Here is a 13,107-nt window from a genome sequence, read left to right as displayed (position 1 = left end):
TTTAACATTCACAAAGGCAATGTTACAATACAGAAGACTAAATTGCTTTAGGCATACATTACCCTCATGGCCCGATGATTACAGTTAAACTGTTCCTGGATTGTTCAATGTTTCCAAACCAAAAGCTTAATCTTGCAGCCCTCTTTGGACTGAACACTTTCCCGTGAAGGGAATCGCAGCTTCCCGGCCTCATTTATCAAATAAATGAAATTCGCAGCCATTAAACAAGTTCCTCCCCTACATATGCAGCACCTATGCATCACCTGACCTCCTATCTGCTGCCTTCATTAGAAAAAGACCACTTTGATTTCAAACTAGTTCTCAATGTTTGTTTTTTAATGCGTTTTAGATTTTATAAATGTATAAAGTTTTATGCATAAGGGAATAACATTTTTTTTTATTCGTAGTGCCCTAGTTAAGCTCCTTGTTAACTTTTCTTATCGTCCCGTTCCCCACCTCAAACCTAAAATGCTTTATTTTACAGCCGTTGTTGTTAGTTCCCCACAGCTTGAGGGTGTCGACTTATTTTTCCGTGCACTTTGTTTGTTTATTCACATGTTTGCATCAGTGCGGAGAAACTGAAGACATTAACCCTGAAGAAAATAAGAAAAACCACAGATTCCAGGGATTTGATTTCATTTATTTGGTAGAACACACACTGAATGCGCGCCCGGTAATTTGCACACTCCTGCGGGCCGCTCTCCAGTGAGGAATGGATTTAACTCACGCGGGCAGGCAGGGTAAACAGCCTCAACTCCACGCTGATTTACAAGTAACGATCAGGCGCCTCGTAAACATCGCCTCGACTTGACACAGATTGGTTGATCACGGCGCCGCCGGTGCGCCCGCCGTGTTTATGGTGCCGTTGCGTCGGCGCTAGAGAGGAGACATGAAGCCGTCCCTTCTGTTTCACTGGCGCCTGCGGGTGTTTCATGGTCTGCCCTCGCCTCCGTCTGCTCCTCACACGGTGTGCAGGTGGAACGACCCCAAAGACAGTTATTTTATCCTGTTACACCCAAAACCACTAAAAGTGGATTCTATCAATTGCGGCCTTTCTCTTTCTCCATTTTTCTCTCTTTACCTTTCTCTCTCTTTCCCTCCCCCCCCTCTCTCTCTCTCTCTCTCTCTCTCTCTCTCTCTCTCTCTCTCTCTCTCTCTCTCTCTCAACCTCTCTCTCCAGCTTTACCTTTCTCTATTTCCATCTTTACCTCTCTCTCTCTCTCTCTCTCTTTCTCTCTTATCCTCTCTCCAGCTTTACCTTTCTCTATTTCCATCTTTACCTCTTTACCTCTCTCTCTCTCTTTCTCTCTGTCTCTCTCTCTCTCTTAACCTCTCTCTCCAGCTTTACCTTTCTCTATTTCCATCTTTACCTCTCTCTCTGTCTCTCTCTCTCTGTCTCTCTCTCTCTGTCTCTCTGTCTCTCTCTCTCTCTCTCTCTCTCGTCTCTCTCTCTCTCTCTCTCTCTCTCTCTCTCTCTCTCTCTCTCTCTTAACCTCTCTCTCCAGCTTTACCTTTCTCTATTTCCATCTCTCTCTCTCTCTCTCTCTCTCTCTCTCTCTCTCTCTCTCTCCCTCACCCACTGTGTCTGACCATCTGCCGTCCCTCTCTCCCCCCCCCCCCCCCCAGGGTCCGGTGTGTTCTACCTGTCCTCCGCTGAGGGGGAGCAGATCAGCTTCCACCTGGACTGCATCGTGAGGGGGGTCTCCCCCGGCCGGGCGCAGCGCGGCCCCAGACCCCCAATGCCAGGTGGGACCCCCGACTCCCTCCATCTCACACACACACACACACACACACACACACACACACTCATACGCACACACACACATGGACGCAAGAGCACACACAAACGTCTCTCGCTCTCACTCTCTCACATGCACGCACGCACACACACACACACACACACACACACACACACACACACACACGTGCGTGGGCCCGCACACATGCAAACACACACATGAAAACACACACACGCACGCATGCACACATGCACACTCACACACACACACACACTCATACGCACACACACACATGGACGCAAGAGCACACACAAACATCTCTCGCTCTCACTCTCACTCTCACTCTCTCACATGCACACACTCATGCACGCACGCACACACACACACGCGCGTGGGCCCGTACACATGCAAACACACACATGCAAACGCATGCACACATGCACACTCACACACTCACACACAAGCACGCGCATGCACATTCCGACACACACACACATGCAGTGTAACATTGCTACATTGTGAGCCAGGTTAAACACATACTGTGTGTTCTTTGGACGCTCACAGGCAGACATAATGTTTGCGTTGCCAGGTTTTAGTGTGGACTGTGTGTTGAAATGTGTCTTCACCTTCAGCCCTCTGACCTTATGACCTTTGACCTATACTGCCAGCGTTTCATTGGCTGTTTATTACAACCTTTAGCCGCCACGTGCCTCTGGTCTAGAGAGATTGTCACAGGGGTCAGGCTTTGATGAGGTTCAGGTGTGAGGGTCACCCTGTGTGTGTGTGTGTGTGTGTGTGTGTGTGTGTGTGTGTGTGTCTCTGCTGGAGAGAGAGAGAGAGAGAGTGAAGAGTGTGTGTGTGTGTCTGTGTGTAAGCATGCATGTTTGTCTGTATGTGTGTGCACTTGTATGTGTGTGTACGTGCATGTTGTATCTTCAGCACTTTGCTGCTAAAACTCTAGAGGCTGACACACACACACACACACGCACACGCACACGCACACACACACACACACACACGTCCAGGATTGATGCCCTCCAATAGCGCTTCTCTGACAGGATCGACCAATCACATGTGGCGATTCAGTTTGTTTATAGGAAATGCACTGTATGAGATCCACTTATAGATCAGTCACGCAACTTATTTATTAACAGTATGGACTCCTGGGATCGCTATTAAATAGAGATCCACCAGTCCATCCATCTCCTCTGAGAGCTTATTGCCCGTCGTGGTCGAGGGGTAAATAGAATTCTCTGCCGCAAACAATTCCTTATGTTAATACGTGAATGAAATAAAAATGTATAAAAAGAAAAATGGTAATATATGTATATATATGTATATGTATATATATGTATATTTATATATGTATATTCATGGTTAAGTTCCAATATCCACCCTTGGAGAGAAAGGCGTGAACCCAGAATAAATTAAATTAGAACTTATTCGACATGTGTCACGATGAATAATGATAAGGTGCTCTTTGAACGTGTTCCCATCACATCTCAGAAGCACCAGGCCGTCCATTACGACTGAAAGACTCACCATTCATTGTGCGTAAACTATCTTTTATTGAGCTTGTGTAAAAGTCTAAATCCTTAATAGCCTATTGAAATTCCAACAACGTGCTTAAACTTACTGACCATGTTTGAATCAAAACTTTCTCTGAATGTGTAGAAGAGAGCGCGATTCCTGCATCCTTCCGGATGGTAATATCAGCATAATTATTCAGCAGATTATGGTCTATCCAGCACGATATTACAACAGATCCATAATCCCCCGTCTCTGTGTTTAAGCCTCGAGTAAGAGCCCAACATAATTAAAAAGTATTTTAGCTGTGCAAGCTCTGCTCTTATGCAGAGGAGTTAATGAACTGCTGGGGGAGATGAACGAGGAGGAGAGTTTACCTGAAGCTCAGACTGGTTCATCCACACCAGACCACAGCCTCACTGCTGACAGACAGGAGATGGCTGGCAGCTGCCTTCTCAGCCTCTCACCGGATACACAATACCCACCTATAACCCCCCACTAGTACTGAGCTAGGAGCTGTTTCACTGCCCTCACTTGTGTGTGTGCACGTGTCGGTGTGTGTGTGTGTGGTTGGTGTGGGTGTGTGCAAGCAGAAGTTTGTATGTGTGTGCGTTTGTGCTTGTGGGAAGTGTGTGTGTGTGTGTGTGTGTGTGTGTGTGTCTAGTTAGCATTCAGCACGTAAGAGCGGTTCACTCTGATGATGTTCTGCCTTCATTCACAAGATGAACTGGTATCCAAAACCAATTCCTCCTTGTTTCTGTGTGTGTGTGTGTGTGCGTGCCTGCGCATGTATGACTGCGTGTGTGCGTGCGTGTGCATGTGTATGTGTGTGTGTGTGTGTCTCCCCTATAGGGGATTCCACCCCCTCCTCATCAGAGGAGCAGATGAATCAGGAGGAGATGGAGCTGGAGAAGAGGCTCAGCCTGCTGTCCCACTGCAGCCGGCCGTGCAGCATGGGTAACTCACCCCTCTCTAGCCCAGACTCAGGCCCCCTAACCCTCTACACAGAGACCGTGTTCACACTCAGCATTATTAACATGTTCTCTGCATATCGTAGGGTGCAGCATTCGGTAGGTACCCTCTCTATCCCAGACTCAGGCCTCTAACCCTAACCCACTACACAGAGCTCAGTGCTTGTGATGATCATTATTAACATGTTCTCTGTACGTAGAAGCCACGAGTCATGTCAGCCGTCATGTCAGCCAGTCAGCCATGACTCAGGAAATTATGCTATGAGGCTAACGATATTTATAATTCTCATTATGGAAGTTACCATTCAAAGCTTTCTAATCTGCTTTTCCTACATACTGATGAGACAGCCGATGGTATCGGGGATTAATAAAGTTAATCTTATTTAATCTTACCTTACCTAAGGGGAAACTTTGCAATAAACGCGTAGACTATGTCGGGTTGGATGCTGCGTCACCCCGGGCGAACACATGTTCTCCAATACGGCCCTCTGAGCGTTTTATAAATCACCTTCCAACCACCGGATCAATAGCCTAAAGCGTCTGATCCCTTGCGGCTCCGCCCGCAGCCTCCACCTACAGCTGCAGCACCGTCGCCGGGGACGACCACAGCAGCATCTCCAGCTCCTCGTCCAGCCAATCAGACTCCAGCTACGGCAGCCGGCTCCTGGCGTGGGCGGAGCCGACGGCGACTCGCTCCCGCCTCTCCAACGAGACTCCGGTGAGCAGCTCCTCCTCCTCCTCCTCCTCCTCGGCGCTGAAGGCCCTGCTGACCGCCTCCGACGGCGCGCTCTACACCGCCGCCGCCGCCGCCGCCGCCGCCGGGGGCCCCGCCCTCTGCCCGTCCTCGTCCAATCAGCTGGCGGCGCACGGCCTCCACGACAGCGGGCGGCAGAACTCCCTGGACAGCGGCATCGGGGTGGCGTCCTCCGGGAGCTCCGCCTCCTACGCCGGCAGCCTGGACGCGGCGAGCCAGGGCGGGGCCGAGGACTTCGGCTCGGCCGCCAGCCTCCCGTTCCCCTCCTCCTCCTCCTCCTCCTCCTCCTCGCGGCCCACCTCCCCCCTCCCCCGCCACGCCCCCCCCCTCCTCCTCCTCCTCCCCCCGCCACCGCCGGCCTCCCCGCCTCCCCTGCCCCCCGCCTCCTCCCCCCTCCGCCGCCCCGCCCAGAGCCCCGCCCCCGGCCCCGCCTCCCGCCCCTCCACCGCCGACTCCGGGGCCTTCGCCCGGCTGGCGGACGAGTACCACGTCCCCGGGGGGGGGCCCGGGGGGCCGCCCCTCCGGCCCTGCTACGACACCCCCAGGAGCCTGCTCCAGGGCCCGGCCCCGCGGGGAGGGCCCCCGGCGACGGGGCGGGACCGGAGGGGCGTCGGCGGGGGACGGGGGCCCGGGGACAGCCCAGCGGAACTCTCCCTCCTGTGGGGGCGGGGCCCGCACTCCTCTCATTCCTGGGCCGGGGAACGGGCGCCCCCTGTGGACGGGGCGGGGCGCTGCGGCGGCCGGAGGCTGCTGTTCTCAGGACGTCCCGCCTGTGGAGGCTCTCAGGTAAACACTGTCTACACACGGCTCCTCATCAGAGGAGCGGGGGGGGGGATCATCTATGGGGGGACATGTACACGCGCACGCGCAGGCACAGGCACAGGCACGCACACAAACAAACGCACGTGTGCGCATGCACACGTGCACACACACACAAACACAAGGAGAAATTGTTTTTTGACTAGCAGTTAGTCTTGGGATTCTATGCACTCAGTCCGTATATATAAACAATACAATATCACTAATTAGAACCGGGAGTCTGGGCTTTGATGAACATTTATTTCCATATTTAATTACATTTGTAGATTAATTTATTTATTGCACCACAAGCAAAAACAAAGTTGAATGTTTTGCAAACGTTTGAGTTTCGAAAATGAAACGCGGGAGAACAAGCAAGTCGTTATGCAGATCGCTTATTACCCTCCCCCCTCTCCCCCCCCTCTCCCCCCCCCCCCCCTCCCCCCTCGAGCTAACATCCTCTGAATTCATGTCCCTGACGAACTCCCACTCCTCAGCTCTTCCCGTCACTTTCTGGGGATGCTGCTACTGCAAATATATAATTTAGCGACATCAAACAACGACAAACTACACGCAGTCGTCGCGTTCCTTTTTTTATTTATTTTTTTATTATCCGCTGCCGTCGGCGGCGTGACGCCGGCGCTCGTGTCCCGTCACGCCGGGACCCGTTTCATCTCGCGCCGCTCCGCCGGCGGGGCCGACGTCTCGCTGCGGGGAACCTCACATAAATAAGGCGCCGTACACCCAGTGGAGCGCACCCACTGATCGTCAGAGATGAGCGTGACAATAAAGAAGGCAGCATGGACCCACAGGGGGGGGCCGATTAGTCCCCCCCCCCCAAACCCCCCCCTGCGCGCGGAGAGAGCACACATCACAAAGTATTCCAGTTCTGCTTCAAGGTAAATATTTTAGGACGTTTGTTATTTTTCACAATATAAATTTAATTTAATTTAAAAATAACGTCCTATCATGAGTAGATTATTAGCCTTTAGTCAATGATGGATTGATCTCAATACCGACCCTCTAGTGAACTCACAACAAGTGTCCACCCAGATGATTGATGGATAGACCAGCCTACCAGTGGTTTGTCCACTGGATGGGCGGGTACCTTTCACTTATTCATCTGAAAATGAATATTAATGTGTTGACGAGTTAGCATTATTCAGTAAAGGCTTCTAAATGACTTATCACCCAACGTTATTATAAAGTGTTGGAAGTCACCATTATGGGTAAATATTAAAGTCATACATCATCCTAGAGTAGAACTATGGGGGTGATGATAGAGTTATGCTTTGCATAATACATTTCACACACCTACACAATACAACAAAAGTAGAATCGAGAATATTGTGCGCTAAATGTTACATTTTCCCTGCTTGTTTTCCCTCGTGTCATTTTGGTTCAAACTTTTCAATGCTCTATGCTCTAAACATTATGTTAAATAGATCCTATACACAGAAGTCTCATGTTTTCAGTTTCCAGGCGCCGCGTCGTGTTCCTGTAAGCTGCGTCGACGCACACACAGACTATGAATTAACAACGCGTAGCAGACACTAGTAGGAGAAATTGCCAAATTGGGCCCTTGGCCGTGAAACACCAGTCCCGCGCATCGCGCCACAAAGAGCCGTCCGCCACCCCTCACCTCTAATGGGGCTCTCTGGCGGCTCGGATCTATTTCCTCCTCTCGGTAACCATGACATCGCGCCCGCAACGGTTTTTACTCTCCCTGCCTGTCAGTCTCCTTATTAACAACCTCCGCGCGGCAACGGCCGTCTTTCGCACGCACAGTGGACTCTCCTCTCTCTCTCACTCCTCTCTCTCTCACTCGCCACTTTGATGTGGTTCGACTCCGCGTCGATGACAGATCGCCTTCCTCTGCAGGCACCGCACACAAGATTGATGGATCCGTCCGCTTCGCGCTTTTCAACGCGCCGACACTGACAGCCAGAGTCAGACGGCCGCAAAATTGACTGGAAATGTTTTAAAAAAATAAGTCACAATTGTGATTAATCAGCCGTTGCGGTGCGTCTCCCTCCCCCCCCCCCCCACCCCCTTGCAGTGCGCCCACGCGCTGGACAACTACATCATACCGGAGCAGTGGCGGGGGTGTGGAGGGGAGGGCCGCGCGCAGGTGAGATGATCACCGCTCTAACTCGGTTACGGACCGCAAGGCCACCGCCTAAACAACTTAGGATGGTGTGTGTGTGTGTGTGTGTGTGTGTGTGTGTGTGTGTGTGGGGAGGGTGTGTGTGTGTGTGTGTGTGTGTGAGAAAGAGCAAGTGTGTGTGTGTGTGTGTGTGCATGTGTGAGAAAGTGTTTGTGTGTGTGAGAAAGAGTTTGTGTGTGTGTGTGTGTGTGTGTGTAAGTTTGTGTGTGTGTATGTGTGCATGTGCATGTGTGAGAAAGTGTGTGTGTGTGTGAGAGAAAGAGTGTGTGTGTGTGCATTAGAGAAAGTGTGTGCGTGTGTGTGAGAAAGAGTTTGTGTGTGTGTGTGTGTGTGTGTGAGAAAGAGTTTGTGTGTGTGTGTGTGTGTATGTGTGCATGTGTGAGAAAGTGTGTGTGTGTGAGAGAAAGAGTGTGTGTGTGCATTAGAGAAAGTGTGTCTGTGTGTGTGTGTGAGAAAGAGTTTGTGTGTGTGTGTGTGTAAGTTTGTGTGTGTGTGTGTGTGTGTGTGTGTGTGTGTGAGAAAGAGTTTGTGTGTGTGCGTGTGTGAGAAAGAGTAAGTGTGTGTGTGTGTGTGGCAGCCTCACCCAGCCACACTTGAGTGGAACAAACGCCATCAGAAAGCAGTTCTGAGCGCTGAGGTATTTTCCCACCGTTCCTCAAAAGACATGTCATATTTTAACTTTCACCTTTTCACCTTTCAGGTCTCAAACTATTTTCCTCCAGAACTTTTACCCAACGCCGGCGGTCCGCGTACATCAGGTGTGTGTACGTCTGTGTGTTTGCGTGCGTGCGTGCGTGTACATACATCAAGTCTGTGTTTGCACGGTGAGACATTCAAAAGTCATCCCATAGAGCCGTGTCAGTCGCCTTGAAGTCTAAACGAGTGATTTCATTCAGCGGCGTGCTCAGACGGCGCGGCGACCGCCGGGTGGGGGCGGGGGCGGGGAGACGCCGGGGGGTCCGATGGCCTTATCAAGCTCCTGATGGATCCGCGGAGATCACAGCCCTACCTGCCGCCCTCACTCCATTATACCGCTCCAGCTAAAGCACCCTGCCCGCACCAAATGCCACCGGCAGGTAAGAGCATAATGCGATCGTCGCGTAGAGAACGAGTCTACTACACCCGGTAACCTTGAGGGGGCATCAAAGAGAAGTAGTACAGTCAAGACGTCACAAAGCTAAAGCAATTTCGCTGTTCTCGTCCTCAGATGCGATTCAGTGGCGGCCGCCTTATCTCGCCTGTTATTCGGTCTTAATCCTTCCTCTGTGCTGTTGAATCCCTTGTAGAAGAATATGAATAGTGCCCTTGGTGAAGCCTGAGAGATACAAGGGACTTTTAATAGATAAAACCCACCCTTTGAGCCAGGAGCTGGTATTATCTCAGGACTCAAGGCCACACTGTGGAAATGACAAAAACAAAATCGTTTTTTTAATAAATAGTAATATGCAGTTCTTTATCTTTCAATCTTGCGTATTGAATTTCTAGGACAGATTTTCCAAGACTTTAGCCTGCAGCGGTGATCACAGTATACTATAATGAAGAACCAGGTCTACATGTAATGGTTGAAGTTATACCTTACACTAGGAAGATGCACAGTAGCACCGAGCTAGCTAGCAGCGATAGCATCTCAGGGCGGCGTGTGGCTCAGGAGGTAGAGCGGGTCGGCTGGTAACCGGAAGGTTGCTGGTTCGATCCCCGGCTCCTCCTAGCGGAGTATCGAGGTGTCCCTGAGCGAGACGCCCTCACCCTGACTGCTCCCGACGAGCGAGCTGGCCCCCTGCGTGGCTGACTCCGCCGTTGGTGTGTGCATGAATGAATGTGAAGCAATATTGTAAAGCGCGCCACTGGTTAGAAAAGTGTGGTAATAATGCAGTCCATTATATAACACAGATTTAAAAGATAAGTTGAATGGTAAAATGGACTGCATTTATGTCACAATTCTCTGACCGGTGGCCACTCAAAGCGCTTTACAATACTGATCCAACATCCACCCATTCACACACCGACGGCGGTGTCAGCCACGCAAGGCGACAGCCAGCGGGTCAGGGAGCAGTCAGGGTGAGGGCGTCTCGCTCAGGGACACCTCGACACTCCGCTTAGGAGGAGGAGGAGCCGGGGGGATCGAACCAGCAACCTTCCGGTTACCAGCCGACACCACCGCTCTATACCTCCTGAGCCGGGCATCCCGCCCCGTTAGGTCACGCGGTGGTTCTTTGTCCCCCAGGCGTGTTCCACAGTCCCCCGGAGGTGATGCTCTCCCCCTCCCTGGAGCGGAGGCTCCTCCGGACGGCCAACTACGTCAACGTCCCCATGAGCCCCGCCGTGGCCGAGAGCCGGAGAGCGCTGCTCAGCATGGAGCTCCACCTGAAGGCCCACCCCGGCCCTTACCCGGCCCCCAGACCGCCCAGCGCTCTGAGAGGTACTCACCTCGTCGTAAGACCCCCTCACTGCTCACCGGCTCCTGACCGGCCAGCTGTCGCCCTGCGTGGTTGACGTCGCCGTCGGTGTGTTAATGTGTGCATGAATGGGTGAATGTTAGGTGAAGCGCTTTATAAATGCAGTCCGTTCACCATTTAATTAACATTTGTTTGAGGTGAATGGGTTAAAATTGATTTGTAATCTCTAATCAAGGCTCCATAATAGTCGTTCCCTCAGCTCAGTTTTGTAACGGGTTAATGCTGCTCTATGTATGAGTCTTGTTAACCGCACTCTGCTGAGCTCTGATGTGTTCATAGTTTAAGGCTATTGTCACTCATTCTTCTCTCCCTGCATTGTGCTTTACTGTGAGGAAGGCTAGGATAAGATGCTACACAATGTGCAAGGACGTACAACATACAATAAGCGTGTGTATGCAGAGTCAGAGTTCACCTAGACTCTGCATAGCCCCCCCACCCCCCCTTACACACTTTGCATGTTGTACGTCCTGGCACTTAAAAATAGTACTTAGACCAGTACATTGTGTAGCGTCTTATCCTTGCTATCTGTGTTGTATACGGGGAATGGGTTCACCTACCAATTGTAAGTGCTTTGCACTTGGTTCTATGAACATCCCGACAGTGATATATTGTTGTTTCTCTTTTTTCTGACAGATGTACTTATTGTAAGTGGCCTCGGGTAAAAGCGTTTGCAAAACGCCCTCGGTGTAAATGTCACGTCTGATGCACCAACGCCTCCTCCTCTCTGTGCGTTTGTCGTCTCTATAGGGGACTCTGTCGTCAGGTACACTCACCTTGATATGGCTGCCATGGAAACGGGGCAGGAAGCGATGCTGGCTTACGGCCAGCGGAGGGACGCCAGGCACAGTCTGCTGGGGGGTCAGAGGGAGGCACTCACCTGACCCCCGACCTCACACCTGGACTTAGAGCTCTTTTTTTTTTTTATCATACGGAACCAAATGTATTGAAGTTGCTAACTGTGCATATACTTTGTCTGGCAGTGATTGGAATGCCTGTCTAATCTCTCGAATCCATTTTGAGTTAATGACACCAATACAAACTCAAAAATAAAGGGGTAACAGATTTCTGCCATCCCTGAGAGACAGCACAGTCACCATTACTGTACACCTTCTACAATATCAAGTGCATTCACCTAAAGGGAAGAATTAAACAAACTTGTGTTTCACATGGTGAGGGCCTCGCTGAAACCAATCAGATAAAGGGCAAGACGAAAAATACCTAACGTCAGTCACCCAACTTGGCTGCAGCATAGAATGCGCGAATGATGTAGAATTGAACTCAACAAGCCAAGTTGTATCCATAGTCTCACACAGAGAGTAATCCAGACGACTGTGGCCTCAAACAACAGCGAGTGAATAGAAGTTAAATCATGTTTATCGCGCTTGAGTTGCAACATCAAGGAAACTAAAGGATTTTTCACGGGAGATCACACTCGTCTTTTTCTAGACAAACCGTTTGCGGTTCCGTGTTTAGGCTTCCGATCTACACGGGAGCCTCGGATAATCAGTTCTGATTGGGCCCCATGTGGTTCACGTTCAGCCAATCAGAGAGCTAGTGTGTTCATCGTTAGTTCAACTACTCTGCCGAGAGGGCAACGGGAGCGATGAAAGGAAAGTTGTTAAAGGTCTCATGGCATGAAAGTTTCACTTTGAGGTTTTCTAACATTAATATTCCCCTAGCCTGCCTATGCTCCCCCAGTAGCTAGAAATGGCGTTAGGTGTAAAACGAGCTTTAGGTATCCTGCTCTTTCTTTGAAAAAACAAAGCTCAGACACGCCGATTTGGAATTTTCCCTGTATTTAGTCATGTGGGGACGTTACCTCCCCTTTCTCTGCTTTGCCCGCCCAGAGAATTTGGCCCACCAATGAGACAATGAGCTACGTGTGTGTGTGTGTGTGTGTGTACACACACACTGTAACACAAGTGTTGTACACTTCTTTGTTATTTTGATAACTGTTCTGCTGTTGGTGTTATGGCACATAACACGCAACACAATAAGGCAAGCTTGCATTTGCTGAAAAGACAAGACTGCGTCGGGTTCTCTGACGTCTGGTATTTCCACAACGAGACTCATAGTGGGGGGTTATCTCAGCCATGGTTGAAAAGGAATTGGGGGAAAGGAACTTTGGCTTTGATTCCCTGAAGTACATGGACTGTGACATGGAGGAGAAAGGGATTGTTGCCCGCGATTGTCTCCCGCCGGAACCCCCGCTGCCGAGGCACCACCACCGTGGCAGCGGGCAGTGGACAGCGGGCAGGCTCCGGCGGGAGACAATCGCAGGCAACAATCCCTTTCTCCTCCATGTCGCGGTTCAGTCTACTTCAGATTGCTGTGGAAGTGGAAGAACCAGAGACGTCGGAGAACCCGACGCAGTCGTTTGAGATTCAGAATATCGTCTGGAGGAGCACATAGATTTTGGCTGTGATGTATAATATATTTAGATATGGAGCTCCAGGACTCCCACCGGAGTGTTCTAGAATATTTACAGAATATGGCCAAAAGCTGTGTGCGCCTCGCCATTGCGATACATCCACTGTAAACACTTGCGCATGGTAACGTAGCAAGCTGCTCAGGGCCACACCCCCACCCTCCACCTGGACCCGCCTCTAAAAAACGGCACGTTTGTGGAAAGCTCATTGGCTGTAATTCTGCACCAAGGCTGAATTTCTTCAACGTCTTCAAGTACTGTATTAGG

At 50.8% G+C, this 13,107-nt stretch overlaps 1 protein-coding gene across 1 annotated transcript in view; it reads left to right on the top strand.

Moving 5' to 3' along the window:
- Window positions 1-12,644, top strand: part of dok7b (docking protein 7b) — a 23,244-nt gene extending 10,600 nt beyond the window's left edge. The window contains exons 6-14 of the mRNA XM_084465344.1: window positions 1,627-1,746; window positions 4,119-4,223; window positions 4,804-5,309; window positions 5,403-5,777; window positions 7,849-7,920; window positions 8,657-8,714; window positions 8,853-9,032; window positions 10,181-10,375; window positions 11,160-12,644. Coding sequence (XP_084321470.1) covers window positions 1,627-1,746; window positions 4,119-4,223; window positions 4,804-5,309; window positions 5,403-5,777; window positions 7,849-7,920; window positions 8,657-8,714; window positions 8,853-9,032; window positions 10,181-10,375; window positions 11,160-11,293 — 1,745 coding nt within the window. The 3' untranslated portion in view covers window positions 11,294-12,644. The remainder of the gene's footprint in view (window positions 1-1,626; window positions 1,747-4,118; window positions 4,224-4,803; window positions 5,310-5,402; window positions 5,778-7,848; window positions 7,921-8,656; window positions 8,715-8,852; window positions 9,033-10,180; window positions 10,376-11,159) is intronic.
- The last annotated feature ends 463 nt before the right edge of the window (window positions 12,645-13,107 follow it).

This window comes from Micromesistius poutassou, assembly GCF_964030765.1.
Source record: "Micromesistius poutassou genome assembly, chromosome: 3".
In the NCBI taxonomy this organism is placed as follows: domain Eukaryota; kingdom Metazoa; phylum Chordata; class Actinopteri; order Gadiformes; family Gadidae; genus Micromesistius; species Micromesistius poutassou.
Note: the sequence above shows the minus strand (reverse complement) of the source record. Positions and strands in the feature narration are given on the sequence as shown.